Genomic DNA, 21,628 nt, shown 5'->3' with positions numbered 1-21,628 from the left:
AAGTGCACTAAATGATCAAGCTCTAAGAAATATCAGGACAGTTATTGTCATTGAGCTCTCCCAAGAATAATAAAGGCTTTATCCTTTATTATTATTATTAATTATTATTATTAATAATCATCATCATCATCATCCTATGCACATACTTGGAAGCAACCTTGAGGGAACTCATGGAGGGTGTGCATGTGCACACACAAACGCGCACATACATGTGGAATATGGAATTATCTCATCATCAGGATATTTGTTGTTATTCTGTGCCTTCAAGACATTTCCAATCTATGGCAACTCTAAGATGAATCTATCATGGGGTTCTCTTAACAAGGTTTGTCCAGAGGGGATTTGCCATTACCTTCCTCTGAGGCTGAGAGAGTGTGAGGTGGCCCAATGGGTATTTAAGTCTGACCAGGAATTTGAACCCTGGTAGAGCCTGATGCTCTAACCACTACATCATGTAGGTTTCATCAGGACATTAAATCACCAAAATCTATATAAATAAATATATAATATTTGTTTGTGGGATTAATATAACTCAAAAACCACTGGACGAATTGACACCAAATTTGGACACAAGACACTTATCAGGCCAACGAGTGACCATCACTCATAAAAAAACTGATAACTCATAAAAAAACTAAGAAGCAAAAAAAAAAACCCAAACACATTACAACGCATGCACAAAACCAAATATATATACACAAACACACATATATGCACACATATATGCATATATACACACAAAACATACACAGAAAGGGGGAAGGAAGCGGGAAGAAAGAGGGAAGGAGAGAAGGAAGGAAAGACAGAAGGGTAGAGAAGGAAGAAAGGAGAGAAGGAGAGAAAGAAGGAGGAAAGGAGAAGGAAAGAAAGAAAGAAAGAAAGAAAGAAAGAAAGAAAGAAAGAAAGGTAGAGAAGGAAGGAAGAAGAGGCGGAAATAAAAAGTTAAAGAGACAAAGAAGGAGAGATGGAACAAAAGAGAGAGGAAGGGAAGGAAAGGGAAGGAAGGAAGGAGACAAGGAAGGATGGAACCAAAGAGCAAAGGAAGCGAGAAAAGAAACAGGTAGAGAAGGAAGAAAGAAGAAGGGAAAGAAAAAGAGTGAGGGAAGGAAGGAGAGAAAGAGGAAGGATAGGTTGGCCACAGCAACGCGTGGTGGGTACAGCTAGTAGATAAATAATTTAGAACGTTGGTTATACTCTTGTGTGGAAAAAAGTAACACTATCTTTCTGACATTATTAGTCATCAGAAAGCAAAGATTTAAAGTGATGAGATGCAGGTATGCATTGCTATTAAAATGCAGTACAATTTGTATGTTATTTTTGTTACAGTATCTTTCTTCGTGGTGAGCATTGGCGGTACTCTCATTGGTGTTATCTTCGCATTACTGCTCTCATTCATCACCCGTTTTACAAAACACGTCAGAATCATAGAGCCTGGATTTGTATTCGTCGTCTCCTACTTGTCTTATCTGACTGCTGAAATGCTCTCGCTTTCTGCCATCCTTGCGTAAGTTTCAGTTAATGAATTCATTTCTAGTGTTACTAGAGAAATTTAAAAACCATTGTAACATCAAACTGTACTGAAATAATGGGCTATCTGTGTTAATAAACAAACAAATGTTGAACAATTTGTGAGAATTTTGAGTAGGAAGTTCCCGAACTCTGAGACCTGCTGCGAGCTAAAGACCTGCAAGACATGGGACATGAGCTCCCTAGAATGAGCTGACCACTGCCTACTTCTGAAGATTTCATGTGAGAGAAAGCCACAGGGAGGAGCAAGCTTGTTTTCTGCTTCCCTGGAGACTAGGACGCGAAACAATGGCTTCAAACTACAAGAAAGGAGATTCCATCTGAACATAAGGAAGAACTTCCTGACTGTGAGAGCTGTTCAGCAGTGGAACTCTCTGCCCCGGAGTGTGGTGGAGGCTCCTTCTTTGGAAGCTTTTAAACAGAGGCTGGATGGCCATCTGTCAGGGGTGATTTGAATGCAATATTCCTGCTTCTTGGCAGGGGGTTGGACTGGATGGCCCATGAGGTCTCTTCCAACTCTTTGATTCTATGATTCTAAGACTGTTGACCATATTTAGGAATTAGCCAGACACAGTATGAAAATTGGTCTTATGTAAAGCAGAAAGTAATTATTTGCATGTCATATTCCTGGGATATATGTATAATCCCAAATCTCTTTGTTGAGTTGTCAAATACAACCATACTTTTATGTATTGTTTGATACAGTGTGGTTTCCTGCACGTAATATGGGATGGTATGTCTGTCTTCGTATGTGCCTTCAAAATGGTTGATACCATGGATTTTTTATAGGGCTTTCTTAAGTAAGAAAATCTCCGAGGTGGTTTGTAAGTTTCTTCCTTTGAAATATAGTTCATAGTGCCAGGTATTCATTAGTACCATTGCTTTAAGAAAGACACAGAGAAAAGCTGTGGCCTTCAAAACGTTGGCTCGAATGACCCAATCAGAGGATCTGGCCTGTGACAGGTCAGTAAGTCAGTTTGGATCTACACTACCATATAATCCACATTATTTTCTTTGAACTGGATTATATGACTGCCATATAACACTGTGTAACACAATTTTGGTTCTTTAGTTATAAATGTCATTTCCTAAATGCTTCTAGCATAAAAACATGGGAAAAAGTGTATTAAACAGCAAAAAAAATTTTTTTTTTTGCGGAACACCAATCATCACATTTTGCTATAGTTCAAATAATAATAGTAATCATGATAATAAAACTTTATTTATACCCCGCCACCATCTCTCCTAGGGGACTTGGGGCGACTTACATGAGGCCAAGCCCAACAACACATCAGTAAAACAACAAAGCAGTAAGCAAATAAAACAATACAATTAATATAACTCACATATAAGCAATAACATACAAAATTTAAAACCTTATGGCTGGGCCAGATGTAATAAATTAAAATTTTAAAAATAAGCACTGGGCATGCACAGAGGTAGGATGTATCTAAGCAGGATAATGTAATTAAAATAAGATTATAATTAAAACTATAATAAAGAAAACACATTGCATTTAAGTCAAACTTATTAGAAGTCAAAAAGCCAATGGGATTTTGGCCTGCATCAAGTCTAGTGTCTAGATCATGCTACCCCTCTGTTCTACCTTGGTCAGACCACACCTGGAATACTGTGTCCAATTCTGGACATTGCAATTGAAGGGAGATGCTGACAAGCTTTAATGTGTCCATGGGAGGGTGTCTAAAATGATCAAGGGTCTGGAGACCATGTCCTATGAAGAGTGGCTTAAAGAGCTGGGCATGTTTAGTCTTCAGAAGAGACGGCTGAGAGGAGACATGATGGCCATATATAAATATGTGAGGGGAAGTCATAAAGAGGAGGGAGTAAGTTTGTTTTTTCTGCCCTGGAGACTAGAAAACGGAACAATGGCTTCAAACTAAAGCAAAGGAGATTCCACTTGAACATGAGGAAGAACTTCCTGATTGTGAGAGCCGTTCAGCAGTGGAACTCTCTGCCCCGGAGTGTGGTGGAGGCTCCTTCTTTGGAAGCTTTTAAATAGAGGCTGGATGGCCATCTGTCAGGGGTGATTTGAATGCAATATTCCTGCTTCTTGGCAAGGGGTTGGACTGGATGGCCCATGAGGTCTCTTCCAACTCTTTGATTCTATGATTCTATGAGGAAGAACTTCCTAACTGTGAGAGCTGTTCAGCAGTAGAACTCTGCCCTGGTGTGGTGGAGGCTCAACAGAGGCTGGATGGCCATCTGTCGGGGGTGCTTTGAATGTGATTTTCCTGCTTCTTGACAAAGAGTTGGGCTGGATGGCCCACAGGGTTTCTTCCAACTATAATTCTGTGTTTCCCTTTCTTGCAGGATAACCTTCTGTGGGATCTGCTGTCAGAAATATGTCAAGGCAAATATTTCAGAACAGTCTGCTACCACTGTGAGGTACACTATGAAGATGCTGGCTAGTGGTGCAGAGACCATTATTTTCATGTTCCTTGGAATTTCTGCTGTTGATCCTTCTATCTGGACTTGGAACACAGCTTTTATACTTTTGACATTAGTCTTCATTTTTGTCTACAGAGCCATCGGTAAGAAATTCTTCCCACCCCCAACCACCAAATCTCATTAATATTCCTCCACTGCCAAACAAAACCGAGCAGCTTCCTCATGGATATTTCAAAAGCTTGTCCTAGATCAAGCACAGTCTTTATTCCTCCTTTTTGCTGAGAAGAACAGAGGTCAAAGCTGATAATAAATTGTTGTAGGTTTTTTTGGGCTATATGGCCATGTTCTAGAGCAGGGGTCCTCAAACTTTTTAAACCGAGGGCCAGGTCACAGTCCCTCAAACTTTTGGGGGGCCAGATTATAATTTGAAAAAAAATGAATATATTCCTGTGAACACTGCACATATATTATTTGTAGTGCAAAAAACACTTAAAAACAATAGAATAATTAAAATGAAGAGCAATTTTAACAAATATACACTTATTAGTCTTTCAATGGGAAGTGCCTTTGGTTGATGAGATAGGATTGTTAATGGTTGTTGTGTGCTTTCAAGTCGTTTCAGACTTAGGTTGACCCTGAGTGAGGGATGGGTAAATGACCTTGGAGGGCCGTATCCGGCCCCCGGACCTTAGTTTGAAGACCCCTGTTCTAGAGGCATTATCTCCTGACGTTTCTATGGCAAGCATCCTCAGTGGTTGTGAGGTCTGTTGGAACTAGGAAAACTGGGTTTATATATATGTGGAATGTCCAGGGTGTGACAAAAAACTCTTGTCTGTTGGAGCTAGGTGTGAATGTTTCAACTGGCAACCTTGATTAGCATTTGATGACCTGGCAGTTTTTTGGTGTGGCTTGTTAGTGCCTGAGGGAATCCTTTGTTGAGAGGTGATTGGCTGTCCCTGATCATTTCCTGTGTTTGGGTGTTGTTTTGATTTTTTAACACTGGTAGCCAGAGTTTGGTAATTTTCATGGTTTCCTCCTTTCTGTTGAAATTGTCCACATGTGTATGGATTTCAATGGCTTCTCTGTGTAGTCTGACATGGTGGTTGTTAGAGTGGCCCAGCCTTTCTGTATTCTCAAATAATATGCTGTGTCCAGGTTGGTTCATCAGGTGCTCTGCTATGGCTGTCTTCTCTGGTTGAAGTAGTCTGCAGTGTCTTCCATGTTCCTTGATTCGTGTTTGGGCAATGCTGCGTTTGGTAGTCCATATGTAGATTTGTCCACAGCTGCATGGTATACGGTAGACTCCTGCAGAGGTGAGAGGTTCCCTCTTGTCCTTTGCCGAACGTAGCATTTGTTGGATTTTCTTGGTGGGTCTGTAGATAGTTTGTATGTTGTGTTTCCTCATCAGCTTCCCTATGCGGTGGTTCCCTTGATGTATGGCAAGAACACTTTTCCTCTGGGTGGATCTTTGTCTTTACTCTTGTGGCTTGCTCTTGGTCTTGCCGCTCTTCTGATGTCTGAGGTGGAGTATCCATTGGCCTGTAAAGCCCAGTTTAGGTGGTTCAGTTCATCTTGGAGGAGGTGGAGTTCACAGATTCTTTTTGCACGGTCTGACAAGGCTTTAATGGTGCTTCTTTTTTGACTTGGGTGATGGTTGGAGTTTTAATGTAGGTATCTATCTGTGTGTGTAGGTTTTCTGTAAACGGTGTGACCCAATTGTTGATCTGGTTTACGGATGACTAGGACATCTAGAAAAGGCAGTCTTTCTTCATTTTCTTTTTCCATGGTGAATTGACTGTTTGGGTGGATGCTGTTAATATGGTCCAGGAATGGTGAAAGTGTCAAATGGTGAAAGTGTCATCCACATATTTGAACCATATAGTGAGCTTTTTTGTTGCTGTTTCCAGGGCTTGTTTTTCAAAGTGTTCCATGTAGAAATTTGCTATGACCAGGCTGAGAGGGCTCCCCACAACTACTCCCATCTTTCTGTTCATAGAGTTCATTGTCTCACTGAAAGTAGCTGGTGGTGACACAATGGTGAATCAGAGCTGTGATGTCTTCTGGGAACTTCTGGTTGATTAGTGCAATGGTATTTGCTACCGGGACCATGGTAAATAGAGTCACTACATCAAAGCTGATCAGTTTGTTTTTGGTATTTAGCTAGAGGTTACTGATTTTTTCTATGAAGTGGGCTGAGTCCTTGATGTAGTGCATAGTGAGGCCTATATGGGTTTGTAACTGTGCAGCCAAAAATTTTGCTAAGTCGTATGTGGAGGGATCCAATGGCACTTATGACGGGTCTGAGTGGGATAATCTTTAGTAACATCATTCTATCATAGTCCTAGTAATATAAATCCTGGCCTGTCTTAAACATTTCTTGGATTACCCCATGAATTTGTTTTTGTAATTTTTTGGCCTTTTTATAGGCCCACAACATCTGGAAATAAGACTCTTAATGAACTTCACATTGCATAATTTATTATTTTCCCCTTTATATATTTTTTGATATTTTTAGGGTGTTCGGTGTCATCTAAACATCATTTTAAAGACATTCTCTTTAAGATTATATGAAAATGTACATTTTAGACACTACTACCACATTTTTCCAATTCTATACTACAGCCAAAATTCTGAACCTATTCAATCACAGTTTCAAATGATCTACCAGGGCACTGATTACTTGTCAACATCCTAAAAGATACATCTTGAGTTGCAGTCATTATCTGAGACCCCTTCTACTCTGCCATATAATCCAGATTATCAAAGCAGATAATCCACATTATCTGATTTGAACTGGATTATTTTAGTCTACACTGCCTTACAATCTGGTTCAAAGCAGATAATCTGAATTTTATCTGGCAGTGCAGATAGGGCTTAAGACAAGTGTATTGACCCAGCAAGAGAGTTCTGTCTGTGCTGCTCATTGCAACACTCATCTAGTCAGCATGCAACTTAAGGACACTAAGGCCGCATCTACACTGCCATTTTACCCCTCCTTTCTCACCCGAGGGTACTCAAGGTGGGGCAAAAATGCTTTGAACTGGATTATACAGCAGTTTAGACTCACATAATCCAGTCGAATGCAGGTAGTCTGGTTTCTGAAACTGGATATGTTCTGGCCCAACTTACCTGTCCGAATGCATCTCCTCCTATGAACCAGTTAGGACATTAAGATCATCTGAGGAGGCCCTGCTCTTGGCCCCGCCTGCATCATAAGTACGTCTGATGGGGACGAGAGACAGGGCTTTCTCAGTGGTGGCCCCTCGGCTGTGGAATGCCCTTCCTACAGAAATTAGATTGGCCCCCTCCCTGTTAGCGTTTCGGAGGAAAGTGAAGACCTGGTTGTTCCATCAGGCATTTGAATAGGTAGTGCATTGAATATAGGAATATGGAACAATGGATGATGAGACTGGATCTTGATTTTAACTATGAGACGTTATATTGATGTTTAATTGATTGTTTATTATGCTATTTTTTTAATTGTTTTTAACTGTTTTATGATGTTTTGAGCATTGATTTTTGTTAACCGCTTTGAGTCGCCCGAGGGCTGAGAAAAGCAGTATACAAAATAAATAAATAAATAAATGGCAATATAGATCCACACCAAAAGAGAAGGTGACAATAACAATATGTGAGTACAGCTGAATCTTAGCAAATATTGTTCTGATTTCTTTAGCAAATCACTCAGGCCCCTTATAATCCAGGTTATGAAAGCAAATAATCCACATTATCTGCTTTGAACTGGGTTATATGAGTCTACACTGCCATTTAATCCTGTTCAAAGAAGATAATCTGGATTTTATTTGGCAGTGTAAAAGGGGCCTGAGATACATGCCAAATCTCGCCAGAGTATACAAATATGTCACTTCTAGGAATGAAGATTTCTGGTTTGGTAGTAACTATTGCTTTACGAGCCTGCAGTAGTTGTATCTCTTATATTTTCTAGCAAAAAATCAATATGCTCATGAAGACTTTTGTAACTCTGAAAAATTTGTTTTAACAGGTGTAATTTTGCAGACATGGGTCTTGAACCACTTCCGAATGGTCCAGCTGGGGATAATAGACCAAGTGGTGATGTCCTATGGTGGCCTCCGTGGTGCAGTTGCTTTTGCTTTGGTGGTCCTTTTGGATGGACACAAAGTCAAGGACAGAAACCTATTTGTCAGCACAACAATCATTGTTGTGTTTTTTACTGTAATAATTCAGGTACACCATTTTTCAGCAATTTTTCCCATTAGAAGAGAAATCCAAAGTTTTGGATTAACATTACTTCCTAAATCCAGTCTGGATGTGCATCCGCATTGTAGAATTAATGCAGTTTGACACCACTTTAACTGACATGCCCAATGGTACAGAATCATGGAAGCTGCAATTTTACAGTTGCACTCTACAAAGAGTGCTGGTGCCATCAACTATAAATCTCAGGATTCCATAACATTGAGCCGTGGCAGTTAAAGTGGTGTCAACCTGCATCAGCAGTGGTTCTCAACCTGGGGTCCCCAGATGTTTTTGGCCTTCAACTCCCAAAAATCCTAACAGCTGGTAAATTGGCTGGGATTTCTGGGAGTTGTAGGCCAAAAACATCTGTGGACCCCAGGTTGAGAACCACTGGTCTACAGTGTAGATGCACCCTGGGAAGCAATAGTCCATGCTTCCCTCTTCTCTTGTCCAGTCCTTTGGCTATGACCCTGACCTACTGATTGCTGGATTCACAAAATGAAACCTTCCTTAAGACTGATAGCCATACTTAGAAAACAGCAGATAGGGAGAGAAAGACAGTAGACACTCACAAGCAAATACTTCTTCCTTATACCATGCCCCGTGCAGTAGCAAAAGCATATGCTCAATGTGGGCTTTACATTATGTCAGTGAGCTAAGAGTATAATTATCTTTATAATTTTAGTAACAGAGATCCTATTTAATGTTTTGAAAAGCTATCTCTTGGGACAAAACACAATTTTCTCTGCACTAAAAACTCGCGTTTCCATGTCAGAGCTGAGTGTATTAATAGATGATGAGAGACTTATGTGAGCAAAGCAAGCACTACATTTTCAAATATAAATAAAATTGTTAATGCTGTTCATAAATGAGGAGAAATTATGTCTTTCTACTACTTCATTGTAGATCAGCAACCTGGAATTTAGTTTAGTAATACTGATCCGCTGAATGATTTAGATTTCTTCTAGTAATCTTTATAAAGTAAGGGATGTAACACAATACACCATGTTGTTGTTCATTCGTTCAGTCGTTTCCGACTGTTCGTGACTTCATGGACCAGTCCACACCAGAGCTCCCTGTCGGTCGTCACCACCCCCAGCTCCTTCAAGGACAATCCAGTCACTTCAAGGATACCATCCATCCATCTTGCCTTTGGTCGACCCCTCTTCTTTTTTTCCTTCCATTTTCCCCAGCATCATACTCTTCTCTAAGCTTTCCTTTCTTCTCATGATGTGGCCAAAGTACTTCATCTTGGCCTCTATTATTCTTCCCTCCAATGAGCAGTCAGGCTTTATTTCTTGAAGTATGGACAATACACAATGCTTATTATTAATATTACACTATGTAACATTATTTTTGTTCCTAGGTTGTAAATGTCGTTTCGTAATGATTTCTGTCATAAAAACATTGGAAAAGTTTATTAAACATCCTGCAGCACTTTTTGCTATAGTTTTTCAGTGAATATTTCATAGTCTCAACCAATTCAACACAGTTTGTGGTAGATCTTAGGTAAGACCTGAGCTTTACCTAGTGTGGGCCCTGTGAGGATTGGGCTAGGGAACCACGTCACAAGATCCTTGGGCCCAATCTACACAGCCATCTTGGTTGTTTGGGCTCTGTGAGACCAAAAAACTAAGAGCACCCACTCCCTTTGCCCAAACTCCAAATTTAGACCCTAAAATTTAAGATTTCCCCTCTTCCTGTCTTCCTCATGAGCCATTTTGGTGCACCAGAAGAACTTACAAGCAGGTTCCATACCTGGCAGCAGCTTCAGATAAGTTTTAGGGCCTAAATTTGAGGTTTGTAGGGTTGTTGACAACTACAGTTGGGATAACATCTGAAATCCAGAGTTTGGAGTGCGTGGTGTGGGCAGGAATGTGGATGAAAATGGGTTACTTTAACCCATTTTCGCCTGCAGTATCCTGCTGTCTGGAAGCACCCTAAATCACCCTTCACTTTCAGATTTCAGGTTGCATCATTTGCCCAACCATAGCCTTTTGCCAAAAATTAAGGTTTTTAATTGGTGTCATAGATGGGTTATCTCAAGACTTCCTTTATATGTAACGTGTGCAACATTTCATACAGATTCTTGTAAATCAAATGAGATAAATGTGCCTGTTTCCTCCCACAGGGTTTGACTATCAAGCCTTTGGTCCAATGGCTGAAAGTGAAAAGAAGTGAGCACAGAGAACCCAAACTGAATGAGAAGCTCCATGGCAGGGTAAGCAGGGTCATGATCAACCAGATTTTTTTTTGTCATGTCAGGAGTGACTTGAGAAACTGCAAGTTGCTTTCAGGTGTGAGAGAATTGGCCGTCTGCAAAGACGTTGCCCAGGGGACACCTGGATGTTTTAATGTTTTATCATACTTGTGGGAGGCTTCTCTCATGTCCCTGCATGAGGAGCTGGAGCTGATAGAGGGAGCTCATCCGTGCTCTCCCTGGATTCGAACCTGCAACCTATCGGTCTTCAGTCCTGCCGGCACAGGGGGTTAACCCAACCGGATGCCAGTGGGGAAAAGTCTGAAATCTTGTATAGTTTTCCTTCAAGCAATAGCTATTTTCTAACAATGCTGTCATTATATTGATAATGAGGCATGTGATCAGATGAATCTATTGCAGTAGTGAAACTGTGTTCTCAGGTGGAACTGCGGTGTAGGGAATGGTTCTTCGGATTCCCAACGAGGCCAACATTCAGACCCACATTTCTATCAAACTACCCCTAAGTATCAAGCCAGAATGCTTAGTTGTTGATTAAGATATGTTCCTTCATAGAAAGCAAAAGACCACAAGACCTCCTTTTAGGATTATGGGATGAACCTTCCTATGATTCCATCTCCCAGTGTGATCCAGTAGCAAGTTAAAGCTTTCCAATGTATCTCCTTGAAATGCCCAGTTTTTCCCCAAGGTCACTACTCCTCTACGTATGTTGTAAATAACTGGGGTAGATGGGTGTGATCAAGCATTGATTTTTATCTGTAAGTTAAGTATAGTTATGTATATGTGTCTCTACAGTTAAATATGATTGATTGTATGTATGTATATATGCTTAGGTAGTTGGATATTATTATATGTATGTGTTCAGGAGGTAAAAGACAGTCATGGATGTACATAAAGGGTTAACCATTTAGAAATGGCAGAACTAGGGGGATGGGACCAAGCTCAGCACTCTGAGTTAGGTTGCCATGGAGAAAGGGGTGGAGCCAACTGCACTTACCAGAAGCAGACATTTTGAGGCTTCAGTCCTTTGGTCATCGAGCCAAAGGGAAGGTGGTTCAAACGTGTGGTGAACCAAACTAAGGGAAAGCTTTTAAATTAGGTTGGTGGTTTAGCTGTGTGCTAATAGGAGAAGAAATCCCACTGGGAATCTTTACTTCAATAGGAAGCTGAAGGGAGACAAGGGCATTAGCTGACCTTAGTTAATCTGTCAAATAAGGAAACATACTTAGAAGTGTAACAACTAAATAACTAGTTGGTGAAGTAAAAGACATCCTAAAGTTACATTAAGATTTGTTGAAACTGTAACTCGTGAAGCTTTATACCTCAGGAGAAGAGAACTCTGAAACCATTAAGACCCTTCCATATTCGAAATAAACTTGTTCTTGTGTTAGTAGCTCAAGCCTCAGTGTACTATTTCAAAGAAAAAGGAAAAAACCTCGCTACACACCAAAAGTAACACTACAGAGTGGTAGCAGTGAATCTATTAGAAATAGGAGAATCCATTAATAAACTGAATAGAAAGCCCTTGTTGGTTGGTGGTAACATAGCCTAGTACCTCACAGATGGTGGCAGCATACTAGATTGAATAGAATATCAGACAACAAAGAGGAAGCCTTAACAATGGGATTGCTGGAATCTTCTAGATAAAGTATGGAACTATCAGATCTTGTCTCTGAGTGTGGACTGGTCTGTTACACTTTTTCTGACACAGTAATCACGCACATGGTAGTATCACAAGAAAGGTTGCATTACAGTGTTATGAGGAATTCTCCTGCTGGAGGTCAGGTACAGAATCATGTTCCCAGGTTTTTCAGATGTATTGACTCATATGAAAAATAACTCTTATGATTGTAACTGGGTGTGTCCACTGTCTAGACCTGGCCACTGTTTACATGTACATTTTCTGTAGCACCCTGTCCAATTATCCAACCAATGCTATGTTCTTTGTTTTCGCAGGCTTTTGACCACATTCTTTCCGCTATTGAAGATATATCTGGCCAAATAGGACACAATTACCTGAGAGACAAGTATGTAGAAGCAGACTGTTTTATCTTACTCAAAGGGAACAGTTTATAAATGAATGGAAAATGTGACTAAAATAGCAAAATAGACACATGGTCTTCTAATGACCAAGCAAACAGAAAAACAGTTTGGTTATGTTAGTAAGATAACCACACTTTATACTGAGGGCCCTTCCAGACAGGCCCAGAACGTGGGACCTGTCTTGCTTTTAACCAAATGAAGCCTCAGTAAAAGCGAATTCATATGGAAAAAACTGGGTTTTCCCAGTTTTTTTTCTGGATTAATAAAACATCTGGAAAGATCCAGACCTTAAGTTAAGGTCTGGATCTTTTGAGGTGCTGGGCTTGTGGGAATTAACTCCCAGGACCGCTTCTGCAGTCCTGCAGGTAAATCTCCACAGCCATCCTGGTAGTTGCCTCTGCTACTTTACCATTCTTTTGAATGACTAGAAGCATATTCAAAGTGTTAAACTTACTGAGACCAGAGCTTCAGAGTTTTCTTCACAATTTATTGTAGCCCCAACTAGTAATTTGTTGCTACTAACTCTGAAAAAACCCAGAACATTTTAGTAACTCATTACATTAAATGTTGATTTAAAAAATCAAAATGTGAAAGTTTAAAATACAAAATTTTAAATTTAGAAGCAAAAACATTTTTGCTTCTAAAAAGTAATGAGGAAAATGCAACAAATTAGACAATACTTATTACGTGGGAAAAGAAACAATGTCAGCCTGATGTTTAAAGAAGAAAACTTCGAATGCCCTCATTCGAAAAAAGAACATTACAAGTAAGGCTATCCAGTCTTATGTGTTAATTCCAAACTCTGATTGAGACTGCACTTCTATGGCCAATTTCATGGGAGAAAAACCCATTCTATATAATGGGACTTACGTCTGACTAAATATGTGAAGAATCATCATACCAGGACTGGATATTAGGCATGTGCAATCATGGTTCTAAATGGGTCTAAAGTACTTACAAAACTAAAGTTCTGGTGGTGAAACTTTCAGAACTCTAAAACAATTTTCAAAATTTCATTATAAATGGCAGTTCCTAATAGGTTCTGTCATAAAAATCACCAATAATGAAATTTTGAAAGTTTTGTAAGAGTTCTGACATTTTCACCACCAGAACTTTAACAACACTGTAGAAGCAAAGCACCAGCGCCCCCTAGTTTTCACCACCAGAACTTTAGTTTTGTAAGTACTTTAGAATCATTTAGAACCATGGTTGCACATGCCTACTGGATATCATGTAGCTCTCTAGATATTGTTGAACTGTAGCTCCCAGCATTCCTCATAATTGACTATCCTGGCTAGGACTTCTGGGAGTTGCAGTCCAACAATAGAATCATAGAATAATAGAGTTGGAAGACATCACATGGGCCACATTGTCCAATCCATTGTCCAATCCATGCAGGAAAATAATGGAAGGCCCACTCCATTGGAAGGCCTACTTCATTACACTGAAGTAATGCTTGAAATGAGGTGCCAGTCTTGGTTATATCAACATGAAAATGCTAAACATGTCCATTTAATTTATAGCAGCTTCATATTTTGTGCTTATATCATTAGGTGGTTGAATTTTGACAGACAAGTACTCAGCAAATTACTGATGAGAAGGTCTGCTCAGAAAACCAGAGACCAGATTCTTAAAGTTTTCCGTGAACTCAATTTGAAGGATGCCATCAGCTATGTAGCAGAGGTAATCCTAAATGATGAAACAGATATTTATCTTGCTTGGATTTGTAATTAGATTAGTAATATAGTGTGTGTGTGTGTCCTCAATTGAGCATTTTTCATCATAATGGTTTTAATGCAAAATTTCGAAATATGCCAAACTTGTTTAGGACCTGTGGTGAAGTGTAAATTTTTAACTTGCGGTTATGTATAATTATAGACAGATGTTTAAAGGGTAAGTATTAAAAGTTGCATAACCAAAGGAGATGGCTTATGTTGAGCTGGGTTACCATGGAAACAGGGGTGGAGCCAACTGCCACTTGGCAGGGCAGCCATTTTAAACTGTTAGTCTGTAGTCGGAGAGCTACAGGAAAGGACTGATTCTCTAGGAGAAGAATCAGGGAAATAGTCTACCGTCTGTGAACTGTAGGAGAGGCTGGTTCTGTTGAGTAGAGAGAACCAGAAGGGATCTGTAGTTTAAAAACTACAGGGAAAGGACCGATTCTACTGGAGTAAGAATCAGGGAGGTTTGGGCTTTTGGCCTGAGTAGTTTAAATAAGTCGAGTGGTTTTATTTATATTAATAGTTAGTGTTGAGAGAAAGGGTGAGAGAAACCCAGTGAGAGTCTCTATTGTAACAGAAACATCATAAAGAAAATAAGCTTGTAACTGAAGTAATCTATTAAAGAAAGAAACAAAGTTTGAAACCTGTTTAGTGGAAGGAAGAGTCCTTTCCAGAGTTGTTTAAGAAAAGTTATAAATGTAACATTTGAAGATATGTGTCTCTAAGAGTAGGAAATATTGAATCCATCACGCTTCTTCAACATTTCAATAAACTTATTACTGTTTTTCCTAAAGCCTTGTCCCTGTTACATTTCCTTTCCAAGTTAAGTCACGCTACACAGAAGAAAGACCAAATCAATATTATTAGCTATCAATTAAATAAACCCTCACAAAGTGGTGGCTCCTTTACAAACATTTACAAATTGGTAGCAGTAATTTTACGCTTCCTCACAGGACCATTAAGTGAAAGGACTGGCAAAACCACCTCTGCTTATCCCTTGTCTAAGGAAATCTTAGAAAATTCATTGGGTTGCCATACATCAATGGGCAACTTGAAGTGGTGGTGTTAAATGTTATCAAATGGTTCCTTTTTTCTAGATTATACTGTGATATTGAGAGTTGTACCATACAAAGATGTCTTTTTTGGTTTGGCACAACAGCATAATGCACTTATATTATATAGTAAATGGAAAAATTCATATTTAGTGGCTTTTAAATTTATTTAACTTATATTAAATTTATTTAACTTATATTTAATTTATATTTAGTGTTTTAACTAAAGTTTTATAGTGCCTATTGTTTAATTCATTTATTTTGTTTTATTTTGTCTCTGTGTTGATTTGTCATGTTATTAACTGGTTTATTTTTACTTTGCATATATTATTCATTGTATTTATTTATGTTGCAAGCTGCCCCAAGACCTTTTGGGAAGGTAGGGCAGGATATATAAATAAAGTTTATTATCAAATAAAGTTGATTATTGCAATCTTAAAAAACAAACTTCTTCAAGAGCTTAGAACTCATCAATTTTAAATAAAATATATTGTTACCAAATTATTATGATTCATAAGACAATGGGGTTTTATTTTGTCAAATGGGACAATGTTTTTATTAGGAGACGCAAATGATGTATGCTTTTAGTATTCTTGTTATTGTTTTATATTATGTGTTAATGTTTTAAAATGTTTTATGGTATTTTGGGGCATTGAATCATTGCCATTGAATGAGTCGCCTACGGTCTGAGAAGGGTGGTATACAAATATAGTAAGTAAGTAAATAAATAAATAAATAAATGGGTTGTTGTAGGTTTTTTCGGGCTATATGGCCAGGTTCTAGAAGCATTCTTTCCTGACGTTTTGCCTGCATCTAGTGAGGTACCTCTGAGGATGCTTCCCATAGATACATATAGCCCAAAAAAACCTACAATGGCCCAGTGATTCCGGTCATGAAAGCCTTTGACAAAATAAATAAACGTGCTATATTGCTTTCTACAAAACTTGAGTTGGGTCAAAAGTCTACTCCAGGAAAACCTGAAAAGTAATGCTAATTGCCATGAAGGAGGATTGATACCTTCAAAGCTGCCAGGGAGTTGGACCCTTGGTTTCTTGGGTTTTGAAAGATCATTGTTGAGGGGAGATGCAGATTTATGGAAATCTGCCTCCTCCTCTCTGAATTACCTGAAGGATGAATTATGACATTATGAACGCCGTCACCATTACTACACCATTGCAATGAGAGGGACTGGTTTCGTGAAACCCTCTTATAGTGCCGAGGCAACAGGGATGTCAGAAGGGGAGAGGCTGGCTACCCACAAAACGTGTGACAACAATACACATATAAGAAATGTAAAACTTTGGAAGAAAAAGGAAGCATTGCGAACCACATATAAAATTAATTTATGACAAATGTATTATAATTTGGAGAAGCATTATCCCATATTACACAATTTTTAGTGTCAATATCTCTTTTGAATTTCTGCCTGAAAACTATGGTGAAGTGTGTGTGTGTTCTTTGTTGAACAGGGAGAGCGAAGAGGTTCTCTGGCATTCATCCGTTCCCCAAGTATTGACAACACAGCTAATGTGGACTTCAGTATTATCAATCAAATGAATGGAGACACTTCTGTCTCGCAGCTACTGTAAGTAGATGAGAAGCTTACCCTATGTTTTATGTCTGTCAATGGCTTGAAATCTAATATTGCACAAATCAGCAACTAGAGGGACAAAATGAAAGTGTGCATTTCTGTAAAAATTCGGGCAAAGTTCATCACTTTTAAATCCCCTACATCAAAATATTATGTCAAATCCTGGATTACTATGAATGAGCTGAGTACCAACACATAAATCTCCTTTCCTATCACTTGGTTCCTCCCAATTTGTCCAAGTCAACAAATTAAATTGGATAGAGAAATTCTGGTTTAGTCTTTAATTTGAAAAACAAGACTTTAAACTTAAGTTTTGTTTTTGATTTCCAAATTCTGATTTGTTTGGGAGCACTAAATGAGAATCCTGCATTCAGCTATTAGTTTTTTTAAAATCTTGCATTTTCCCCACCTTTTCATTAAAATATGTTTTTAAATAAAAAATAATACATAGGGATAGCTATCCAAGTTGGTTTGCTTGTCCAGTTGATGTTCTGGTTATCGTTTAGTGTGCGACCCAAAGCACTTTACAACAATGGTTGTGACATAATACCGTTAAAATCAAATTTTAAAAATCTCACTATGTAATTGTGGTATATTCAAACTAAATTAAAGACCATTTAAAAATATTTAAAACACAACAAAGAAAAAAGTACACCACTGCACATTAAAAACACATATTCTGTAACCAGTGCCAAAAGCTGTTTGAAACAGAAAATGTTTGCCTGTCAATGGAAGAAAAGTAAAGAGAAGGCCAGCTTGCCTTTGTATGGGAGCAGCCATGGACAAGACCTTCTCTCACTTTCCTTTCGAAGATGGTGGGGTTGAGAAAACCTTTTCCCAAACGACCTCAGAAATTAGCTGGCTCTATGGCCATGTTCTAGAGGCATTCTCTCCTGACGTTTTGCCTGCATCTATGGCAACCATCCTCAGAGGTAGTGAGGTCTATTGAAACTAGGAAAATGGGTTTATATATCTGTGGAATGACCAGGGTGAAACAAAGAACTCTTGTCTGCTGGAGCTAGGTATGAATGTTTCAACTGACCACCTTGATTAGCATTTGATGGCCTGGCAGTTGTTTGGTGTGGCTTGTTGGGGCCTGGGGCAATCTTTTGTTGAGAGGTGATTAGATGTCCCTGATTGTTTCCCCTCTGTTGTTTTGCTGTTGTAATTTTAGAGTTTTGTAATACTGGTAGCCAGATTTTGATCATTTTCAAAGGCACTGTAGACTACTTCAACCAGAGAAGCCAGCCATAGCAGAGCACTTGATGAACCAACCTGGACACAGCATATTATTTGAGAACAAAGAAATGCTGGACCACTCTCACAACCACCATATCAGACTACACAGAGAAGCCATTGAAATCCACAAGCATGTGGACAATTTCAACAGAAAGGAGGAAACCATGAAAATGAACAAAATCTGGCTACCAGTATTAAAAAACTCTAAAATTGCAACAGCAAAACAACAGAGAGGAAACAAACAAGGACATCTAATCACCTCTTAACAAAAGATTGCCCCAGGCACTGCCAGGCCATCAAATGCTAATCAAGGTTGAAACATTCACACCTAGCTCCAGCAGACAAGAATTCTCTGTTGCACCCTGGACATTCCTCGGATATATAAACCCTTTTTCCTAGTTCCAACAGACCTCACACTACCTCTGAGGATGCTTGCCATAGATGCAGGTGAAACGTCAGGAGAGAATGCCTCTAGAACATGGCCATATAGCCCGAAAAAACCTACAACAACCCAGTGATTCTGGCCATGAAAGCCTTCGACAATACTCCGAAATTAGCCTTTGCAACAGTGGAATAACTTCACGAACCTGCACATTTATGATAACCCAGAATTCATTACTGTATATTCAAAGGAAAAATATGTTTTCAAAGCGAACAAACCAGTTTTGTATTGTCGAAGGCTTTCATGGCCGGAATCACTGGGTTGTTGTAGGTTTTCCGGGCTATATGGCCATGTTCTAGAGGCATTTTCTCGTGACGTTTCGCCTGCATCTATGGCAAGCATCATCAGAGGTAGTTTCTGCTGGCTTCTTTTGCATTTTGAACTAATGGTAATTCTGAATTGGAAGCTGGATCTTGTCTAGAAATGTACCATGTGGGCAAGATTTGTCAGTTTTGTAGTTAGTAAGTAGAAAGCAACAAACAATAACCTTTTTTTTACAGGAGAGGGAGTGTCAGTTCTGTCTGCCTTGACATGCAAGCCCTAGAAGAGAGAAGAAAAAGTATCAGAGATGCTGAAGATATGTTCACCCACCATACCCTACAACAATATCTGTACAAACCCCGGCAAGAGGTGAGAGCACACTGTCCACAATACTTGAAGTCGGACTTAAAGGGACACAACTATTCAACTTTTGGATGTTTAGGGTGAAATTGAATTGAAAAAGCATCCCTTGATACCTAGAAGTTATTTTTTTCACCTGTAGAAGGAATATATGAAAAACATGAAACTAAATCCAGATTTGTTCTTATACTTGTGTTTGCAAAAGTAGAAGCAAGTTAATGGTGAGAAATTTGGACAAGTATTCTGAATATGGAACAGTTATGGTGAGTAAATCTAGGTATCTGTTCCATATTCATGATCAATATTGTGATGCTATGGTCACTATTCCCACCCACTCCTTGACTGGGGACCTGCTGCATGGGAAGGAGAACCTCAATTCTGTCAATAATCTAGACTCAGATGACTAACATTTGCCTCAGAATTTAGGGGGTTGGACCATGAGAGATTATTTAACTGAGGCCCTTCTACACTGCCGTAAAATCCAGATTATCAAAGCGGATAATCCTCATTATCTACATTGAACTGGACTATATGAGTCTACTTTCATGTAATTCCGTTCAAAGCAGATAATCTGGATTGTATATAGTAGTGTAGAAGGGACCCAAATAGCTGATACAGAATACAGGCCTTGTGCAGCACATTTTGGGTTCTTCCAAAAGCTTTTACGTGGTTTCCCAGAAGCCAAATCTGCAGTTTCCCCTGTTGCTAAATTCCAGCAGATAGTGGAGCACTTCTGATGCTCCAAAGATCCCAAATCTAATCTGAAGTAGGAGAGCTACATTTTTCTGCAGCTTCAAAACTCTGAAATGGAGGTTGCAAATCTTTCCATCTAACTTCTTCCTCTGAAATATGGACACACTGTAAATGCTTTAAAATCTCCTTTGGGAGATCTGATTTTAGTATTTTTTTTTCTTGTGTGTGTGAGAAGAATGCATTTGCATGTTCTATATAATTGCAACTGTTTCCAACAGTGTTTTTACTAAACATTGTTGATTTCGTAGATTTGGCTATTGTTTTATGTTATGGAGGGAGTTACAACAATTTTTTAATAGATTGGTAAGAATCAAACATTTACGGTGGCGTGTAACTTCTGGTTTTCTTTTGGTCTTGGCTGCAGCACAAACTTCTGTACAGTCGCCATGAAATAACTCCAAATGAAGATGATAAGCAGTATAAGGAGATTTTCCGCCGAACCATGAGAAGGCGCTTGGAGTCTTTCAAGAGCACCAAACTTGGGTTGCAGCAATCTAAGAAGACCATGAAAACGCACAGGAGGGGCCAAAAAAGAGTAAGTTAAGAATTTCTGAGTTTACATAACTTACTTCAATGAAAGGATCCAAGATCTAAAGTTTTAATATCCATGTTCAGGTTGCCAGGCATCCAGCAGACCATATTTGTGAGCCAAGCTAGATGAAAAATTGTGTTTATTTGTTTGTTTGAAATGACTCGAAAGCACACAACAACAACAACAACAACAACAATCCTATCTAATCAGCCAAAAGCAGTCCCACACTTCCCATTGAAATACTAATACGTTTATATTTTTTAAAATTGTTTTTCATTTTAATTATTGTATTGTTTTTAAGTGTTTTTGCACTACAAATAATATATGTGCAGTGTGCATAGAAATTCATTCATTTTTGTTTTCAAATTATAATCCGGCCCTCCAACAGTTTGAGGGACTGTGACCTGGCCCTATGTTTAAAAGGTTTGAGGACCCATGCTCTAAAGCAAGACATCAAGCAAGTGGAACCGATTCAACCCATGATGGAACAGTTTTTGATTTTTATTTGTCATGTCGGGGCAACCAGTCAATTATATTACATTTCTAACAGAACAAAGCAAACAAACAGACAGAATACAAAATTTGTGAGTTTGGTAGTTGATTTTCCCTTGATGACTGTTGCCTTTGCCAAACATTAAATGCTCTCTGGGAGGGACGTGGATATAAGCAGCTGAACAGAGCTAAATATTAGGGCTGGGCGGTTTCGTTCGTTAATTTCGTAATTCGTTATTAATTCGTTATTTTTTTTATAACGAAGCGATATTGAACCATTCAGGAGCAACTAAAAAACGAAACGAATTTTTTCAATTCGTTTCGTATTTGTTTCGTATTTGTTTCGAAATCGGTTCGTAATTGATTCAAAATCATTTCGTTATTATTTCCGCATGTCTGGTGCAAGTTTTATAGTCGTTTGTTTTCTCAGTGAAAAAAAAATAAATTATCACACCAACAGTCACCAACAGTCAACAAGAGGGAAGCTTCCTGTCCCATTTGGAGGTTTTTTTTAGCGTATTGCGCGATCGCGCCCGCCATTAACGAATCGATTCGTAATTGTTTCGAAATCGATTCGTAATTGATTTGTAATTTATGAAATTTCGTAAATATCGAAAAAATTTTAAGGAAAATTTCGGAATTAATTTAAAAATCGAAATGCAAAAACCCCCTAAAAACGAATCGAGTTTAGAAACAAATTTTTCCGTGGTTGCCCAGCCCTACTAAATATATTACCTGGAGGAATTCTGTGGAATTGCATTACAGCAAGT

The 21,628-nt window shown here is 38.8% G+C and overlaps 1 protein-coding gene across 2 annotated transcripts in view; it reads left to right on the top strand.

Moving 5' to 3' along the window:
* SLC9A3 (solute carrier family 9 member A3) overlaps positions 1-21,628 on the top strand; it is a 96,304-nt gene that overhangs the window by 60,281 nt on the left and 14,395 nt on the right. For both annotated transcript variants that reach the window (XM_067470143.1, XM_060783321.2), the window contains exons 5-13: positions 1,327-1,504; positions 3,859-4,079; positions 7,940-8,142; positions 10,286-10,375; positions 12,329-12,399; positions 13,969-14,098; positions 16,658-16,773; positions 18,961-19,090; positions 20,199-20,369. In XM_067470143.1, the coding sequence (XP_067326244.1) occupies positions 1,327-1,504; positions 3,859-4,079; positions 7,940-8,142; positions 10,286-10,375; positions 12,329-12,399; positions 13,969-14,098; positions 16,658-16,773; positions 18,961-19,090; positions 20,199-20,369 (1,310 nt within the window). The remainder of the gene's footprint in view (positions 1-1,326; positions 1,505-3,858; positions 4,080-7,939; positions 8,143-10,285; positions 10,376-12,328; positions 12,400-13,968; positions 14,099-16,657; positions 16,774-18,960; positions 19,091-20,198; positions 20,370-21,628) is intronic.

Source organism: Anolis sagrei, chromosome 6 (assembly GCF_037176765.1).
Source record: "Anolis sagrei isolate rAnoSag1 chromosome 6, rAnoSag1.mat, whole genome shotgun sequence".
Lineage (NCBI taxonomy): Eukaryota > Metazoa > Chordata > Lepidosauria > Squamata > Dactyloidae > Anolis > Anolis sagrei.
This window is presented reverse-complemented; position numbering and strand designations above follow the sequence as displayed.